General features: G+C 43.8%; 1 protein-coding gene across 1 annotated transcript in view; it reads right to left on the reverse strand.

Moving 5' to 3' along the window:
• Nucleotides 1-20827, reverse strand: part of KIF13B (kinesin family member 13B) — a 1451009-nt gene that overhangs the window by 774214 nt on the left and 655968 nt on the right. The window contains exons 12-13 of the mRNA XM_069605712.1: nt 6520-6630; nt 3901-4035 (exon numbers count right to left, since the gene is read on the reverse strand). Coding sequence (XP_069461813.1) covers nt 3901-4035; nt 6520-6630 — 246 coding nt within the window. The remainder of the gene's footprint in view (nt 1-3900; nt 4036-6519; nt 6631-20827) is intronic.

Genomic DNA, 20827 nt, shown 5'->3' on the forward strand with positions numbered 1-20827 from the left:
TTTCTCTGTGGGTCTGCCATAGGAGGCGGCGCTCAGCGCAGCGCTTCCTGTTATCTGGAACACTGATGAGTCAGACTGCCACCACTGCCCCCCTTCTATGCCTGGACTGCTCCTGGCAGACATGGGCCAGGACTGAACACCGGAATGCCCCGCACCGCTTCTTACCTTCACGCCTGGTCGCTGCTGGCAGATGTGAACCAGGGTCTTGACTCACCCCGCCTCCCCAACCCACTGACGCTCCAATCCATGCCTGGCAGCATCTGGCAGATGCAGCCCAGCCTCTTCCGGTCATCAGCTGGATGTGGCCCAGTCAATTTTCTGCAAGCCCCTCACCCCCCGGTATACACCTCCATCGCGAAGGCCTGTATTTTTTTTTTTTTTTTTAATAAATCCTCAATTTCAGGATATAAAAGCTTTATAGACCTCATCCTCAGGCCGTACCTGGAGTTATCGTTCTGTGTTAAGGCAGATTTTGCACCACCCTCTATTGAGTGTTATACAACCACTGGCCTTAATTGGGGGGTGGGGAGAGAAAACCTGACAAGAAAGGCTAGCCAAATCTTTCTGAAGGTAACATGGACAGAGCGACATGGGCTAGCAGGGGGGCTGTGGTGGTAGTAGGTCGATCCAAAAGGTACACTAATTCTTCATACATCTCTAGAAAATCCACTACACTGATATCAATGACAAAATATAGACAATTAGGTCACACAACAATTTATCAGGTAAAATAAGTACTTAAGGTATAAAACGCAGGATTAAAATAATACCCAGCATATTAAACACGCATTGGCAATGACAACAGTTTGGGCTTTGTGTAGGCACGGGAAAGGCACTTCCCAGACACTGCCGTAGTGGCATTAACTGGCCATTGATGGTAGCAGGTGTAGAATGGTCAGAGTACTTGGGCATCTAATAGCAGGGCCTGGCAAATTGTCAACAATTATTAACAAGCATTGGTAAAGTCAACAGTTTTGGCTTGTGTATAACTACTTCAGTGAAGAAAACACAGTGAATATAAATTGAGTGACTGAAGGCAGGCTTGGCTAAGAATATCCAATATAATCACAACTGCCTGCTCAGAATCGAAAGAGTATCGAATACCAACGGCCAGTGAATCACTCAATCTTTAATGTCTTCTCATGTAAAACTTTCAGAAACAGAAAGCACTCCAAAAAGTCAAAAGTGATTTAGAGTCCCAATGACATCACTGATTATATTTTCGTAGTTGAGAGGGACCATCAAAGGCTATCTATATAGAAAGTATATCTATATAGAAAGTACATTGAAAAGTGATAGACCAGACAACAAATTACAAAACAGAAAATGCAAAACCTTTGAGGGAAACATTCTAGGTAAAATCAATGTTGCAAAGAAAACTGGCTTAAAAAGAGGAGTGAGGGGGCCACCACAGTTTGTTGTCTGGAGCCAAGACCTCCTGCTACTGTCCAGTTTGGGAACCTCAGTTTATATTCATTGTCCAGCCAATGGATCCATGTTTCTTCCCCCGTCACTCAAAAAACCTTGTTCACATGGTCCAGCTTCGGTACAGAGGGGAAAACGCATCCATGCCGGTGCTCCCTTCTGTCCCTACGCGCATGCAGGGGGATCCAAGGGGCTAAAGAAGCCCCTGGTGCTGGTTCTTTGCTTCGTCTTGGGAACGCTCAGAGTGATAAGCTTGTCCATCTCCTATTGAGGAGGCCTCTGAAACCGCCATAGGCCTTCAATCTCAAGCCCTGTAGAGAGGCAGTAAATTGAAAGTGTGATGTGTCTTGGGCAGGAGTGACCGTTACTTTGCCGTTAAGGTAGATTTGTGTTTCTTGGTAAATTCGTCATTCGAGCAGTGAGATAATCCAGCTTCCTCAAAAGGGAGATAAAGAATCTTATTTTGCACGTCCAGTGCAAAGGTTGTGGACCGAATCAAGGCTGATCTGTACATGTCTAGGCTTATGCACCCCACCTAGATGCAGTGTCAACATGCTGACCAGAGCCCTCTATGCGGATCTGGGTGATCATTCTGGCACCCGCCAGTCCAGATCTGAATATCTGCTGCTTATGTGGCATGTCCCCCTGAAATTTGGCAGGCTCCTTTCAAAAGATGCTATTGGCTGCTGCCAATGAAGCCTTAGTATTGGCTGGCCTCATTTGCAATGCAGAATTGGAACGGAGCTTCTTGCCCAATGCATGTAACATATTTTCTATGTTCGGACAATTGTAGGAACACTCTGCTGACGAAGATCCACCCTTATGAAGGCGACAGGTCCCACAACCAAGGACAAAGACATTTGTGAGCTGTCTGCACTGGATCTCAAGTGTTTTGCTGGTAGGAGCGAAACAATGGTGCTTACTCCAAATCTTCTCCGCTTCCGCAAACACATCTTTTTGAAGTGGTTTAGCAGATTTGTCAGGGGCCCCGAGACAATACGTCTTCCAATACCCTCGCTTCCGGGGAAGGTTCTACATATGTTGCCAACCACAGAAAGTCAGCCAGGCCAGAGATTTTTGCGAAATGCCCCAGCTAAAGAAGAGTTTCCATCTTCGCCTGCATTCTTGAGGGATCACCACTGACCAACCCTAGATCTGCAAGTCTCAAACCCTCCACAGAAATAAGACAAGGGTCCAGAAGCTGAAGCTAAACTGTTCATTCCACTAGCCCAGGCTGATCAAAAACCAGGCCCCTCGCTAGTGATAAGGTCAACTGTGGAGACAAATTCACACTGTGCATAAATTATCCCTTCAACATGGTCTGGGGCAATTGAACTCTTTTTGACTGAGCATTACAAACCACATCATGAGGTGAGTCATCAGAGTCTTGTAGCGACAACACCAATGTTGAGTCAGTCATCATCTAAATGTAGCAACACGATTCCTGATGTGCTGCCATTTTGTCAAGTGTGGCCTGTGACGCAGATAAGGATTATGATGTACCACCAGATCCCAAGTCCCTGACCAAAGGCTTCTTGCCTGCTGGACGAGTCCCGGAAGCAGTCTTGGTAGAATCCTTTGGAGATGAAGCAGCCTCGGTCATGGGAGACCCGTCTGCAAGCCCTCTATTGCCGCAGGTTGACACAGTCGGGTCCTTGGTACGGGAACTCGTGAAAGACTCTCGGCACTGATAACGGTATAAATAGGATCAGACCAATTCCTCCCAGACGCGACTACTCCTGGGAAGAAGTCTCCATGCTGTGGGGACATAAAAACAACTCAGTCACTTACTAACAGCAGAGACTTCACAAAGCTCCACAGATGTTCCGGAAACTGAACGTGGAAGATTTTGTCCCCACTGGTGAGTCTGTTCTTCAAGGCCCAGTTGCATATGGAGCTACAGGCTGAGCACACATCTGAGTGGTGATCAGAGCCTAAGCACTCCAACCAAAGGGAGTGTGGATGCTGCATCGGGTAGTAGTGTGCGCATGACCTACAAACAGAAAACTCTTCCTTCACGTCAGACATAAACTGGGGAAGATCCGGCGGTAGCCCAGTAGGGGTGGTGAGTAAAAGGCAAAAAACGCGTGGAGTGCTGCCAAGCTGCCGGCCCTGTCCATGCATAAAGGTGTTGCCAGTGAACTGGGCATTCACGTGTCGAGGCCACGTTCCATGTATGCGCTGCCCTCGCCCCTAAATTGACATTTGTTTGAGGAAATGGCCATTTGCTGTCAATAAAATGTTTACCTCGATGGGATGGACACCCCCATAAGTGTGGAGGAAACGGGATGAAATGGAATATGCAAGCTTTCTTTTGGTTCTGAACACGGAATTTAACCAAACTTTAAAACTTGCGTAGAAGTATTGAAACCTTGAGTTTCGATATTTAATTTTTAATTCTGGTTAGGAAATTTGAACAAAACATTTCCTTCCCACTTCATTTTTAATAAATAACTCTAGAAAGAATCTATTCACCTTTAAGTAGTAGACAAGAAGTTCATTAAGTGCTGGATCAGCATTTAAGTTCACCAGGAAGCATTTATTATCTCCAACCTTGATTCCAGAAGACTGAAGAGAAATACCAAGGCTTTCGAGCTGTTTTTGACGCTCCTGTTGATAAAGAAAACATTTTTTAAAAGGTTTTAGCAAAGTCAATAAAACATTACCAGTCATGAGTAACAATCTGCAGTTTTAGAAGCAAGATACACTTAATATATATGACGTTTTGTCAATTGGGAACATAGCTCCAAAATAATGGCAGCAGAACATGAGAAAACCACTATAGAAAATGTAATTTATGGAAACTATTTGAGGCCTTGTGTTTTACATACCACAGCACTTCCAGAACAGAACACAAGCAAAAATGGCATACTAATATGGTGCTAATCTCTGTGCTTCAGGAGGGTGTGGGTGATAAGAGCCTTTTTTCCTGAGCCCAGGTAGATTTGAGCGAGGCGAGGGCTTCAGGCCCCTACTGCCCAAGCCCGCTCCAGAATGTGGGTCTAAACGTTATTAGTATCCTTATTGCACTAGGTGCTAAAATAGTTTAATTTAAAAATATATAAATTGTTCACCTTCATGAATCAGTACATGTGGTGTGGCACCCATTCATCAAGGTGGACATCATGTTATTTAATGATCTCTGCCATGTATAAGCCATGGTCATGGGAGTGAGACCCATCTCGCTTTCCATAGCTGTGTGTGAGGTGAATGAAAGAAGGTGCTAGTGCTGAGACAGAGACTGGGCCAAAGGGTATTTGAAAAGAGAAGGGGCAGAAAGGTTTACAGGGGAGCGGAGGTACAGGCAGGGCAAAGACATGGCTCTGGAGTCCAGCTCGTAAAAGCGGTCATGGATGCGGGCTTATGCCAGGGGATTCAGCCATGCATTCCAGGACGTGGGTTGGATGGAACTCTTGGGCATGTTGCTGAAAGTAATTAGAGTATGTTTTCTTCTATTGAGACCATCAGAAAGTATGAAATACAGGCTATAAACCTAATAGGAGTCAGCATGCCATGGTTCTCCTTTGTTCTTCTCAAAGTTTCCAGCTCCCTAGTCAATCAGCAAGCTTGGAACAGCAGATCAAACCAGCTATAAAAGTTGCATTCCATAATCCCTGTTGTGATGTGCACACATTGGGCATGCACTGGTCAAGGGTCATTGACAAGCAGGTGTGGCGGTCGTGTTTCTGCCTGCACATGCTCTAAAAGAGTTAGAGCACTAACCACTGGGCTCCCTTGTGCCATAGGCAATTTTCACCCTGTTAGATGCCTTGGTGTTCAACTTCGGACCACTAACGTGGATGGCAGTGCTCTAACACAATAAAGCGTGCTGATGTGGGCCTGAACACTTCAATAAGCTGCACTATTCAAAACTGCAAAACCATTGATTTTCAAAATTGTAAATTTTGATTAGCTTTTACAAGATCTGGTGAATTATGCAACCACCTATAATTGATGCAAATTATTACTTTCAGTGGCTACCTTTGCCCTTTATTTTCGTTTTGCTAAATTTAAGGTATAAAACAAGTTTGAGATGTTCCCTTTTGGCTGAATAGTTTGGGGTCAATCTAATTAGAGATCATCCAGTGTGAGACCCATCAAACACAGAGGAAGGTTGGGTGGAGAGTGGACGAGGGGAAGCAGCACAGAGACAGGACCCACCCAGATGAGGATGGCCTCTCAATCTGTCCACAGGGCTGACTCTGTAAATCAATCTCAACAACGAGTCAGCTTAGAATCTGCTTGGACACGACTGGCGTGAAAGTGTCTGAGCCTTTGACTGGGAATACACATTCAAAGCCAGCGAACAGACTGACAACTTCATGTGACAGTCCCCAGTGGTTACATAGCTGTCAAAATGTTTACATGTATACCTCATGCTAGGGCATAATATACTTTCTGGGGTCCTGGCTCAATAACTTATACAGGCATACAAGGTAAATGGTGATTTCAACCTGTACACAGTAGCATTTCCGCTCCTGCCTTTCCCACTAGCTCACTAACGGTATCCCCTCAACTTTCTTTTCTTAAAGAGCCAGGTGCAGCAAGACCAAACATTATTGGCAGAATGGCCCTGTACAAGACCACTTAACTCACCTCTAGGTACGCATCAACAGATGGCCACAGAGGTCAAATTCATATTGATACATATGCTGAGGCGCATATTCACTGTGGCTGCCTTCCCATTCAGGCACATGACACTAGTTCCATGCAGCCAATTTGCAGGGTGGCACTATACACAGGGGTATACCAAAGACCAGGAAATATCAGGAAATGTCAAATGTAGCAGGCTATTCAAGGGCCCACTACCTGGTTAAAAGGTTTGAGGGAAGCAGGTGTGTCTTGTCATGGCAATTCAAATGAGTTGCTTGACTGTACCTTCAACTTCAAATAAACTAGTGTATCGAGTCCAAATTTTCTACAGGATTTCTCTGTTGACCCTGAATTTCAGTTAATTGCTTCACACCTTTGAATCAACAAAATATGACCTAAATGCATTCCAAGGAGATCACACTTTAGACGAAAGAGACTTGCTTGCCTGTCACTTTATAATTCCCACACACCCAAATCCCATAAAGAATATTAATAGTAAACCTGTGCAATCTCCTCGGTTTTCCGTAACTTCTCTTCCCATGTAACAGTCATTTCCTGGATCAGCTTTTCAGATTCTTGCAGACGTTCATTTAGTTCTGGGGCCTTCATGGACTAAAAAAAAGAAAATAGAATGATATTTGACTTTATGTTACAATGTATGCTGAGCATTAGTAAATGAAACCTAAAGCAAAATAAAAACAGGCAAGCAAGAGACATTAAATCTGCTTTTTTGGAGAGAGGTATAAGTTATTTGTCTGGGGAAGAAACTCATACAAATAGGTTTCTAAGTGCGGGACCAACAAACAGAAAAGCTTAGAACAGATGAGGTTTTTAATTTCCTTGGAGAATTGGTTATTTATAGGTCAATGAATGCGCTTATCAGCCAATAGCACGGAGGCATTTTCTGGGCAATTGATCAAATTAGAATAAAGTACTAGGAGCTGAAAAATATGTGTTTTTACATGGACCAGTGCTTGATTGTTTTGGATAATACCTTTAAAAATGAATCATCAAAACTGGTACAATGTTACTTCACCAGGCTTTTTTTCCGCTGACTTTTTGCCGAAAATCTTTGGCTGAAAAAAATATATGGGAGATTATGGGGGTTTGGGTAAGGGGATAGAAGCTGTAGGTGTGTGTGGGGGAATAGGGACTAGATAATGGGGAAGGGGGCTTGGGATGAATCCCCTCACATTTTAAAAAAATGTGATCAGTCTTTTTTCGGCAGAAAATATTTGGCAAAAAACTCAGTGAAAAATAAACTGTTGATCTAAGACCATAGAACCATCAAAAGGTTGAATACAATTAGCCTTTTACTCATCTGATGTTGATTAGGTTAGGTGAAGATGCGATATTAGGGCTCCACATACCAATTTTCCAAGAATTTATAATGTGTACATAAAGGTAGAAAACATGTCTTAAATTATCAATTTCATTTTATTGCATATGATTAAAAAAGTAACCTTTTACAAATTTAATATTTGCTTAATATACAATAAATAACAGAAACTGTAGACATGACAACTCCATAGAAATTAAAATATTGTTCCAATAACAATCGAAAGTTAAGTTCACAAGTTAAAACAAATTCATTACATGTTTTAATTTGTTAGCGTTTCAATTGTTCAAGAAATCCAAGTATAGAGAGCAATTGAAATCCGATTTCCAATTAGTAGCCTTTGCCACAGGTTATCCACATCAATAATGACTATACATGTACTAGATTTTTAAGGTGCAAGATGTGTGCTTCAAGTAGTGCAGGACATTTCAGAGTCAGATGTTTCAGATTCTCCAGCTCGGTCTGGTTTTTACAGAAACAACAATAAATGTGTTATTTTAGTAGTTGATTTCATTTACTTAAAATCTTCCTTGTGGGCAACAGATTTAGTCTAAACCTCATAAGTTGTGTTCTCAAACAGGGTTGAGGCTACTTCTATAAAGAAGTTTAAAAAAAGGTGGCAAGACTCCCACCTTTTTATGTTCCACCCTCAGGTGTGCATGAAGGACCAATTGCATTACAGGTATTAATTCAATCTTTGTGATATAAAGCAACTGTAATCTCACTTGGTTTGTGAAGTAATAATTCCAGATTAATATTCTCCTCCAGAAGGAGGCTCTCACAAAATTTTGCATAATCACTTACCGGATTATCAGTAAATTTCAAGAGAAATTTCTGAAGATAAATTAAAAGAGAATCATGGGGAGGAAAAGCAGTCTTTTCCATAATATTGCAATCTAAAAGAGTAAACCCACCGCCACAGGGAGACGATTAGGGATCCTCAAGACCGTACACCAAATAAGGGCTTTCCTTATCTAATAACCACGGTTGCACAGTTTCGACCCCATATATAAGTTTAGGGACAACCTTTCCCTCATAAAACTTGATTAGGGGAATAAGTGAAAATGTGGCATATTTCCTGTTTATCTTAGTCATTTTCCCTGCTAACAATATGGCTTTATGGCGTAATGAATACCAGACATAAGCTTTGTTTGGTCATGCAGTGATTGGAAAGCCTAAATAAGTTGTCCATGATTTTTAGTTTGTTATACTCAATGTAGCATTGAGTAGAACATTGCACATCTTTTTGTTTTTGTCATGTGCAGAATTGTTGTCTTAGTAGAATTAATGAAGAGATCATTTTTTAATAAAAAGGGCAAATGAGCCAATTAGGCTCTGCAGACCTATTTAAGTGCGGTCAAAAGGTAAAAAACAGCCTTCGCATAAGTGAGCCAGAAAATGTTAAGGCTTGCGATTTTCGGGGAAACAAATGCTACTTCTTCTATGCATTCATCAATATCCGACACATGAAAAATTAAAGAGCCAAGGCACCAAGATGCACCCCTGCCTCAAACCCGATTAGGTAGGAATTGCTTTAGATAGATGTCCGGCTTTACTTACTCTCACCTGTATGTTTGAGTCATTGTGGAGGTGAATTAGGATGTTTAAAAGTCCACTAGATAGACCCCATGCTACTGACAGATTGATTGAGGCTATGTATAAAGAGCTATTTTGATTCCCTTACATCAGTTTGTGTAGGCAGTTGATAATAAAGCTCAAGGCAGTGCCAGTATTCTTTAGAAAACTGGTTCAATATTTGTATTAGTCTGCCACAGCTTTCGCCTCACTTTTCCAACTCACTCAAAACCAGCCATGCAATAATCTTGTTATCCTTTCTATGATAGTGATGGGTCTATAGTTCCTGGGATTAATTTGAATACCCTTCTTAAAAATAGGAATATCATATGATGTTTTTCAAGATACTGGAGTTATGGTTTTAATAAAAATATGTCTAAATAAAATGTGTAGAACACTACACCAACTATCTGTGGACTGTTTGAATAAACCATTTGATACATTATTGGGACCAGCAGCCAATGAACCACTGGCTTTTTTCATAATTTGCAAGATCTCCTCACACTCCTAGTTGAATGACCATTTGTTCGCCCCAACATAATGTAAATATTCCTTATGCAGGGTATTTTTTAGCTTTTAAGTCCCCAAAGTGTTGTACCCAATCTTGTTCTGTGATGGGATTAGCTTCTAATACAGCCTGATTTTGTTCCAAATCATTTATGGTTGGCCAGACGCTTCCCACCGAATTACCATGCAGGATTTTCAGCATTCTCTCTCCGTCATGCTGTACCAACATGTATAGATGCTAACAGATCCATCCAATTTGCATATTTTTGGTGGGCTTTAATTTCCAGCGCTTTTAACTCGTGAGCCCATTACTTTTCATCATGAATAGATGTTTTCTTTACTCTCTTGCGTTCAAAGACCTGCATGTCAAAAGCATGAGGGTCTTAGTTAGATTTGATTCTTTCAGATTATCCAAAATAAAAACGTATAGGTCAACAGCAGTGAATTGGTATTTCCAATCAAGTGCTGCGTTTTACAAAGTTTGCAAGATCCTCCCATTAAATTTGGCGATCTGAGAATCATTCCACCTGACACACTTATTTCCTGGGCTGCTAACTTTATTGGTAGGGCCTCCATCCATTCTGGCATTGATATGATTGATATGCAGGTCAAACATCCCTGAAAACATATTGATCAAAATCACAACAAACCGTTTGCACATTTTAAGTAGTCTCATACTGATCAAGATGTAATCTACTATAAAATCAGATTTCCCTCTATGCCAGGTGGGCCTACAAGGAATGTTACCACAGATGTTACCATTCAAAATATATAATCCCATAGAATTTAGACATATGATCCATAACTGCCCTTAATGATTTTTCAATGTCTGAAATTCAGGTTAATTACTAAAATTGTAGTCTTTGAATCCTAAACCGACATTCAAACAAGTAGAGTTGAGATCCCCTGCTACAACAAAATTGCCATCCATGATTGTAAAATGCCACTTGTGGAGAATCTGACGGGATTCCCCCCAAGGAACCTGGTCTGGGATGCTTCTCATTTGGTCAGGGGAGGGCAGCTGCTCTCTGATCCCAACCCTGGGGGCGGTGTGCTGTGGAAAGATCAAATGGGTTGGGGGTGGGGAAGAAGAAGAAAAAAAAAAAAAAAAAACAAATCAGACCAGGAAAACTGGGAGGAACCCCTTTTTACCTTTCCCCGTAATCCTGCCCTTCGGATTGGCCTTTTGCAACTTTAAAGAAGAAAAACAAATTTCTCTTAAACGGCCTACATGTCCAAGAGTCCCTCAAGAACTGTAACAAATGTAGGTGTAGGAGCCAAGGACAGACAAGTCCAATAGCCTTTGACAGGGTCAGGCAATTAGCTCTAAGGGCCTGTCCCTGAAGCCAATTGACCCACCTGAGGGTTATAAAAGGCTACAGCAGAAAGGAGCAGTAGAGAAGCTGGAGCAGTAAGGTCAGTAGTAGCAGCAAAAGAAGCAGAGCACAAGGCTGGGAGTTCACTAGGAAGCGTGACCAGAGAAGGGACACCGGAGCAGAGAAGGAGCAGATTTCACTTGCAGGCTCAGAGCTGGTCCTGTGCTCACAAACCCGCTTTGGCTGTGGTTGCATTGGAAGAGACTGAGTCTTTCCATGTGTGCCTAATTTCTGTGAATGCAGAGCTGAAGTTGTGCATCCACCCAAGGCTCATGTGCAGAAGTAAGCCGAGGGAAGCTGGAGTAAAGACGATTCCATTATCAAGGCTGGATCTGAGACACTCATACTGCAGAGGGATGTGGGTCCCAAGAGTGCCTGTAGCAGTAGTAGCAGAAGTCGGGAAGTAGAAGCCGCCCACAACCGCTGTGACTGTGGAGCCGGTGAATGAAGCTCCGTACTCCACATCATCAGGAACACCTTTCCATTAACTGTAACCAGCTTAATTGATGATTGCATACAAGTTAAAGCGAGTAAAAGGAGTTCGCAGACGGGGATGTCACTAACAACCGATAAACCTTTAAGAAGCTGACTTTCCTGCAGTTTTATAAGCCTATATATAACATCAAAGAGAGGTTACGCATATAAAACTTTGTTTTTGCTGATATCTATCAAAGCAAAACGCTGCCCAAATATGAGGGAACGCAAATCTAAGTGGAAGCTTGCCATCAAAATGAAATTGCGGGCACCTAAATTAGTTTCTACAGAGAGACTTACTTCTTGTAACATATTGAACAATTATTTAGCAGTCATAAGAAGTTGTTGAAGCCATGAAAAGAAAAAGCATTACCCAAGTCAGTAAACACCACCCTATCCATAAGAATTTAACACTTGTTTGAAAGTTGTTGAAGCTTATGTAAACCCAGTGTCCTCCGATATAAGGGGGACAAGGTTATGCAAGGCTGGAAGAGTGGCAATACAGCTTTGGGGTAACTACTGGAGACAAGGTGTACATGAAGCTGGGGAAAGGAGCAGAGTTCTTGTTAAAATAACTAATCAGTAGAGCGGAGACTGTTCAAGTTAAAAGAGTATTAAAAGAGAGAAACAGACAGATTGTGTGGTAGTTGCAAGACAGAAAGGAAAGGCAGAGAGGGTTACCATACAAGAAAGAAGTGTGCCTTGCCAACCTGTAGAGGTCGAAGAGTCTGGTTGAAGTTGCCTAAAATACTTTATCATTTTCCAGTTGCAGCAGAAGCAGTAGAACTGTGGTTGTCTAAAATATTATCAGAACATTATTTGAATGTAGTAGAAGTAGACTGAGGCAAAGGAGCGCGCTCACAGTATCAATATCAGAAGGTAGTTGCTAAAGAGAGACCAACCCCTAAGAAGAAGCATCCTGACAAATTGTATTCAAGGCACTGCAGAAGTTACAAGAAGAGTGGTTATTAAGCAGAAGTTCTAAACTCTGTCCACCCTATCCTGGAATACCATTGGAGCGGTTTCTTTCTAGAACTTGGAAAGGGAATCTTTTCATCAAATGAAGGAACGGCTATCAGTGAACTTTTGTTTCTTTGGAACTTTTCAAGACGCGATTTAAGATGTTCTTTTCCTTGGAAGAAATTGACCATACAACATTCCTAGGGGAGCAAGATCTACCCAGAACAAGTAGAAGTCATCCAGGAAATTGGTTATTTGGTAATCCTTTATGTTGTTTATGATTTCATTGTTCTAGCAAAGATGCCAAGTAATGCTCTAGCAACTGACTTGTTAATTACTGTCTTGAGTGTGATGGCTTCAGGCTAGCTTGTAGCATGATCAACTACCCCAAGAATAAACCTACTGCAAGAGGATGTAGGCTGGCCAAGGGAACGACAACATCAATCCCTACCTTCTCAAACGGTATACCCACCACAGATAGTGGTATCAATGGAGCCTGGAATTTTACACCACTTTTGCCAGAAATCTGACAAATAGCAGAACTCCTACAATGGTCTTCCACTCATGCCCCCTTCTTAGGCTAGTAGAAATGCATGGACAACCTCTTCTTAGACTTCTTGATGCCATGATGACCTGCAAGGGGGACTTAATGCACCAATTGTAGAAAGGGTCTCGTCTGAAGGGGAACCACCAACCTCCTATGGTCACCTTCAGAGGACTCTGTGGGCTCACTATACAGGAGCCCACCTTCCCAGTAAATCCTACGTTTCCCAGGGGTTTCACGGTTTCACCCTCTAGCTGGGAACACGCCTGTCTCCTGAGGCCTTCAAGTGATGGGCACTCACGTTGGCCCTTACTAAACACTTGAATGGAGGGACCCCCTTCTGCTAGTAAACTCTGTAGTTCAGGGAGTTCATGGGGGTTGAGAACTTTAGGCAGCCCCTTTTCCTGGTCGGGTTCAGGGGCTTGGCCAACTGCTTCCACCTCAGTGGTAGGCGAGTTAGGGGGAATGCTTTCTTACCCTCTTTAGTTTTCGGTTTCCGCTTTGGCTAAGGCAGCCTTGGTCTGAGACCTAGTAGCTGGATGGTCTGCTGTGTCCCCACAAGAACCAAGTGTCTGAAGTCATTCCCTGGCAGATCTTTTTCAGGGACTTGCCTCTGCACACCAACAGGGATCCTGACAACACCACCATTCACAACAAAAGTGACAGGCATAACTAAACTTGAGAGGGGGACCATCAGCCAACTTAGTGGGCATCAGAGGAGCTCTGGCCAGCTTCTCTTAGTTTATCAAAATGGAATCCAGTACAGACCGACTGGCCCCAGTGTCATAATAGCAGAAGTGTCTACACCATTCACAAGTACACTATATTTGAAATACTTAGTATGGTCGGGAATGGATGCATACACCTTAGCAACTCTTGGTTCCCAGGATCCCAGGGAAACTAAGACTACTTCAGATCCTATACCACAGGGTAAGGAATCTGAAGAGAAGGATGCACCTGTGACTATCTCTTCCTCTTCATGGGAAAAGGCAAGAGTCACAGAGTGGGCCCCCAGGATCTTACCCCTACATATGTGGTCCCTCTTCACAAGCTACATGTGTATGTAGGGAGGCTTAGAGTGTCCACTCATGCTATGGTTAGTCCCGCTACCGCTTACATGCTCACGTGACTTACTCCCCACTTTAAACCTTTTGTTGCTCTCATGGAAAGATTTCTTCATCAGAAGCCACACTATTTTTGTTTGTTTTACCCCCTCCGCCTGCTTACTTGACACAGGTTTGTTGTTATGGGGCCCTCTATGGGAAACCCAAAGATGTGCAGTAATGGTCGGCTTCTTGGGAACTAATAAGTCCTTAAAATCAGCCAGAATCTGCTTCAGGCCAGATGAACAAGAGGTAACAATGTGTTCCAGCATGAGCAGATTGATCATGCCTTTAGAAGTGGTTACATTATGGCCCATTACCCAGCCACTCTGGCTTTCAGGGAATCTGTAGCCATAGACACCCAAGTATTATCATCCTTTTCCTTGTGTTCTCTGAATCTCTAAGTATTGGACAGGAGTTTCCCAAACTTTAAAAGGAGATCCTGCTTCAAAGTGTCAAAGTCCTTTCTGTCAGCTTTTGATATTTTCATAATGTCAAAGCAGCCAGAATGTGACAGTCTGCTGAACAACCATGCAATATTATCAGACTCACCCACTTCTTGCACATCGCAAGCATATTCAAATGTTGTTAGCCAATCTATGATGTCATTCCTTTATTATCAGCACACAATAATTCTGCTTAGACAGGTACTCTATTGCAAGCCCAAAACACTAGGAAAATGAAAAAAGCAGGTAACATCACACAACACTCAGTTATCAAACATATATACAGTCACCTTCGTCTTGTAGAAAAACATACTTGACTTAAACATCTAAAAGTAAGTAATGATGTAGTAAGGAAAAGTAGTTCACATGAATAGAAACCTAACTTTAGAAATCCAATCCCTATGTGGAATGGGGCCTTGTTCCCAAAAGTAACTGAAGCTTCTTCTCAGAAGAGGGGACAAAGGTAGGAAAGGTTCTTGTGGTGGTGAAAGACTTTCCAGATGACTTCTCAACAATGCTGTAGGTAAATAAGACTATTTTCTGATACTTTAGAACAGCTTTTAGAACAAATGTTTAAAAAGTGGTAGAATGGAATAACCTAAGTTTATTCTAAGGTTTATTATAGGGGAGACTCGGGTGGCTGGAAGAATTGCGAGTACCCCCTGCACTCCAATTTTCCCAAGTGACTAGGCAGGTCAACTGGGAGTCGCTGGAGGTACGTTTTCCAGTACAGGAAGCCCAGGGGTTGCAGGTGCAAGTGGCCAGACATGGTAAACGCTAATGTGCACACTAAAAGTACTACAGAAATTCAACTGCTGCCACCAGCATGTCTTCAGGCACATATAAAAGTAACCACAAACCACCAGTTTAAAAGACTAGGGTGATATAACTGAACTGAATTATAAGATGCTGTGTGCACTGTTATGAAGTTACCCAAACAGGTAAAAAGTAAAAAGGCAAAAGGGAAACAGTTCCCCATGACAAATGAGTGGCCAGGGAGTGAAGCTGAAGGCTTCACATTTCCCTGTAGAAAGTCAGGGCAGGTCCAAAAGCAAAATGTTTGGAGGTCCATAGGATATGGAAGGCAAGTTGCCAAAAAGAGAAATCTTTCCTAAAAGATATCTAGTGGAACTTTATCTGTTCGAAACAATGAATTCCACAAGAGTTATATCTTTACATGAAATGGATCTCTTTAGGAATTTAAAAAAATAGGGACAATATGTTCTTTCTATGGAGTACTACATTTCTATTATATCCTATGTTCCAAAAGAAGTCTAGCTGGCCTTATTGGATCACCCAAAACAGGTATTTTAGTTGTGCCTCTTGGGCGCCGAGCTATAGGATTAGGATCTTGATTTGATGGGCGATGGCATAAGACTACATCACCTGTGTTCTTAAGAATACTAAACACTTTACAAAGAGGGGTAGCTTTGGGTGTTCAAAGTGATGTCTGGATTAAAGGTCGCCAAGGTGCATGCATTCAGCAGCTGATTAGGAGCAGCGCTGCTGTTACGCTCACCTGGTATCCACAGGGACGCCACCCAGCCGGGTTACTCGCTGGTATGCTTCTCAGCTTTGGCCTGATGTGGTCTGCGGGGAAGGTGCTGCCTGAAAATACAGGAGGACTGTGTTCAAGACTGACCGACTGGGGTAAGTATCCTCCGTCCACCCTCGTATGCCTTCAGTCCCTCTGGCTCCCTCTCCTCACCTTGTGGTAGAATTAGGCGTGCTCTCCGTCCTGCCTTCTTTGCAGGGGCGCGTTGTCTTTCATGGGCGAGTGCGGTCTAGTTACTTCGCCGGCCCGTTTGATATTGTTCAGGTAGGTCTTATTGCTGTTCTTTAGTCTTGTTGCTATCCTGCATGCCTTTCTTTGTTTAAAATGTCTCCTTTTTCTCACTTAGGTATGCGGAGCTTCAGCGCAGCGAACTGGCTTGGTTGAGCCCTGCTGATAAATGATGGCGCATTAAGAGCGCTATGATGTGGTAAGTAAGCGCTATGCGCAGCGCTGCAAAGTCTTGCCTTTGCTAACCTGTGTTTTCCTTCCTTGTAGGTCGCGGTGTTCTTCAGCGCAAGTGGAATGTCCGGAGCGGTGCAAGCTGAGAGGCGACCAGCCAGGTAAGCCTTTTGAGCAGTTCGTAATTTGTAGATGTCTACAGCTTTCTTTAATGTTGCCTCCATCTTCCTCTTTCAGGTCGTTCTGTCCGGGAGGCGTGCAGATTCGAGGAAGCTGTTCTCAGTAGCTGCAAGGGTTTAAAGATTAAGACTGCAGGTAAGATGCTGCTGCTAATGATGATGTTCCTTTTGTCTCCTTGCAGGTTCTGCTTCTCTGAGGTTCGAGGGAATAGCTGGACACGGTGAGCGTCACGTTGCAAGCTGTAAAGTAACACGAAGCATGTTCTGCAGTCAAGGTGTGGTTTATATAGCCTAGGTAAAGTAGTACCAGGGAAAGTAATTCCAGGCCTCCCACACCCTAAACACTAGACCGCATAGCTTCGTTCTTAGGGAACCAAGCTATATGGATGCCTCCATGTTGGCTGACAATACAATAAAGTAGTTCCCAAGCACATTGTTGTTCATGGTGTATGAGCCTGGCGCCATAGGTGCCAGGACTGGCCCCATGAGGGCTTTTGAAGAGGATGCCAGGCTCTAGAGGCCAGAGTTCTGACTCCACCTGGCTAATGGGTTTGCCAGAGGGGGTTTTGGGCGAGGGTCGTGACAGCTGCAGATTCAAAGTGGTCAATTCTAATGTTTGACATCCCACAGTGTTTTCAATTATGTACTAGGAGTAAACTCTTCCTCCGTGGCCAAATACTGTGCTCAACAGTTCCAGTTTCCAGCTGGAGCTCCAAGTCTTCATTTCGAGGCCTCCTCTTTTTGTTAATTGTTGCTTATTAATAAAATAGAGGCGACAGAGTTGCCTCAAACAGTGCAAGATTTCTCACAAATATTCCAGATGATCACCTGTTGCCTCCATTTGATTTCACGTGGGACGTATTTTGATGACTGGTTAGGGAACAGCCGAAAGGCCCAAAGCAATGACTATCACTTGACCTTTGCACTCCTCAATCTGTTGTAATTGGCCCATTGGTACATGTGTCTTGGTCCCTTATGTCGCTGCTAAGTTTGTAGCGGCTTGTTCACCTTTGTATCAGTCATTGTCACAGAATCTTTAAAATGTAGAGTACAGGTTTGTGTTTGAAAGAAAGAATGGAGGTCATTACCGGTATTCTGCCCTTACGATCTCTTCTTAATTGCTTTTAATAATCTAGTATGTAGCTTTACTTTAGCGTTAAGGTTATCATATAGATTTTAAAAAAGATGATAGGCCGTAATTTAAGGCTGATAACATGTCTGGCTTGCCTCTGCCTTGGATTCTAAGCATGATAAATATTATCTTTGGTTACCCACACAAGACTAAGGGATAGATGCAAGTGCTGTATCCGAACTATCATAATCTGTGAAAATCAGCGGGGTATTAAGAAACAAATCCTCCTTTGATTGCAAAGTCGGTTCATTTCTAGCATCTTTGTTCCAGGAGAGGGATCTCCCTTTTGGCACTTAGGTTTGATTTAGGAAGATTCTCTACAACATTTGGAAATTAAGGGACTGCGATTTATCCAACTGCTCAGTAAAATGTGTCAAGAGCATTTCTGCACTTTTATATAATGTCCCTCTTGGTTGAAAAAAAAAAAACGGGTTATTTCAGAGGGTTTTTTTTAGCTTCGGGTGGGGAATGGCCAACTAAAGGAGAAATGTGCTTAGGCAGTAGGGATAGTACGGCAAGGAGCGTGCCCTCAGCAGTTCCATCAATTTAGTTAACAGACTCCTCTGCTCAGTGGTTTTAGTTCTAAACGTTTGCATGTAAAAGTACACTCGTGCCGACGTCCACCTTACATTCAACTGTAGTGCAACTGCACTCTTCCACACTCCGCCTCAGCACTCTGCTGTGTGCTGCGTTTTCACGGGTCTGTGTGCCTACAAGAAAGATTTCTGTCATGAAACAGAATAGACGGTGAACACTGGCCCGCCGCAGTGCAACTGCACTCTTCCGCGCTCTGCCTTGGTGCTCCACTATTCGCGGGTCCGTACCCCTCCAAGAAAGATCTACGTGCTGAAACAGCATAGACAGCAGGAACTGTCCCCTGTAGTGCAACTACACTTTCCCGGACTCTGCCTCGGTAAGGCAAGATTTTCAGATTTGTGATGAATCTTCCTGACCTATGTCAACCCCAGAACATTTTCTTGGACTGGGTAATTATAGGTGAGTGGCGATCTTTCCCCTAGTCTTACTATCTTTATGGGTGACATTTTTGTGTCTCTCCATATTGTACGGTTGGAGTTATAGTTTCCTATAACTTTTGGGTTTAGGCTGGGTTGCCCCTTTGGGCTTCCCTGTTAATTTCTCTTTAATATACTTGGGTGAACTACTGTTCCTAAGGGTTAAAGAGGGATTTTCAACACATTTGATATAGTGAGCCAGCACACCCCACCTTATGTGAAGTGTTGGAGGGATACAATGTATCCCATTGCTTGCTTACCTGTAGCATGTTTGTTACAATTGAAGGTTTACTTGAATGTCTGGTGGCAGTGACTTTACCTTAGTGACTTTTCAGTCGTATTAAATCAGCCTTGGTAATGCACAGAAAAGCCACCATTTTGCTAAAATGGTGGGCTCCTTGTTTGCTTGTAGTTCGAGGCCTTCCCCCTACGATTCTAGGTGGGAACACCCTCAGTGGGAGTTTGGTCTTCGGCGGGAATCCTTTGTATTCCCTGCCAAGGCTCCAGAGTGTGAGGAGGCAGGAAGCAAGGGAGGAGTACAAAGCTTTGCAACTATTTTCTTTCACCTTGTCCTAATTGGACAGCCAGACCACCACTTTTTGTAAACTGCAGGGAGAGTGTCCCGATGCCCGCTCCCATCAAGTCCCCGGAGAAGGTCCCAGCAACCTCTTATAGGGGCCCTTTGGACAGCGTCCTGGCGCCCATGGCGCCAGGCTCATTATGAAAGTGTTTGGGTGCACTTACCTGATGCAGACCATGCTGCAGAACCCCGGCCTCCTTGAGGCCTGAAAGGAACTACTTTACCTGTGGGACTCATTTACCACCCGGGCGTGGTCGGGGAAGGATACATACCTGATTGGAGGAAGGACACATTCTAGGAACTTCTTCCAAGGCTATTTAAACCACACCCGATCAGCCACACGTGCTTCGCGTTGTTCTGCATCTAGCAGCTGGACGCTCACCGTGTCTGCTCCTGCATCCTGACTTCTGCCACACCTGCCAGCATCCTGAATCACCTGCAAAGGAAGGGAACAAGAGAACAGAAGAAGGAAAAGGCCTCACCTGCTAAATCTGCATCCCAGAGACATTTCGCCGACAATCCTGAAAAGGAAGACATTTATTTTTAAAAGCACATCGCATCGATCGCTGCAGCGCCGCATTCTACTCACCTTTACAGGGCGCCTCCATGTTCAGCAGCGACCATCCGGATTCGCAGTCGCGCCCCCGCGCCTAGGGAGAAAAAGACAAGAACAAAGGTGAGAGAAAGAAGGCAAAAGGGAAGCTAAAACTCCATGTCAAGACTTACCTGTTGGGTCATTCCCTTTTCATTTCGGGTCCGCGCCGCATCCTGGCATTTTCGGACCCCGGCCCCTAAGGGGAAAAAGACATCAGCGTTAATGAGTGAATGAAAAGACATTACCAAAACACTCATTAAAGACTTCCCTGATTTCCACAAGGATTTCACCGCTCACCTCGGGTCGGTGCCTGTTCCCCGGCATTCCATACCCCGGCCCCTATGGGGAAAAAGACACTAGCATTAGAACATTAATGCATGGACACAAGGGGAACCACTTATAGAAAAACTTACCTGGAAGCCAAGCAAGTTTGGTGCTCACCCATCCGAAAATCCAGTGACGTAACTGGATACCAACGCGCCCCTGCTTCAGAAGCAGGATGGAGAGCTCGTCCTTCCAGACCCTAAGGTGAGACGCTAAGGGGAAGCACAGCAGGGTTTTGAGGAGGGTGAGAGGGGTAAATGGGAGGCCGATTGCATTACCCCGCAGACAGTTAACCCCATATACTCACCTACAGAAGGATACTTCTGCGAGTCAGACAAGCCAGATCTGGGGCCCGGTCCAGTCCGTCTTCCGAACCCTGCGCATCACCTTAGACGAGGTCACAGCACCGCGAACCAGGCCAGCGCCCCCGTGGGAGTCAGGTGAGCGTTACAGAGAGATTGCAGAAGTTGTGGAAGCTACTGACAAGTCGACCACTGGAACCAAATCCGAAGAGGAAGATGAAGAAAAGCCAGCTGAGATGATTTCCAGCTACCGAGAGCCTTCTGTGCAACCGGAGCATGCTACTACCCTTCCTTCCAAGTAAGCAATCTGGGGGTCCCAAAAACGACGACCCAGTGTCTGGTGAGATCCACTAGACTCAAGAAGACCTACATTTTAAACCATCCCACGACGTGCTAAGAGCTTGCC

This window comes from Ambystoma mexicanum, chromosome 4p, assembly GCF_040938575.1.
Source record: "Ambystoma mexicanum isolate Mex_15411 chromosome 4p, UKY_AmexF1_1, whole genome shotgun sequence".
NCBI classification, from domain to species: Eukaryota; Metazoa; Chordata; class Amphibia; order Caudata; family Ambystomatidae; genus Ambystoma; species Ambystoma mexicanum.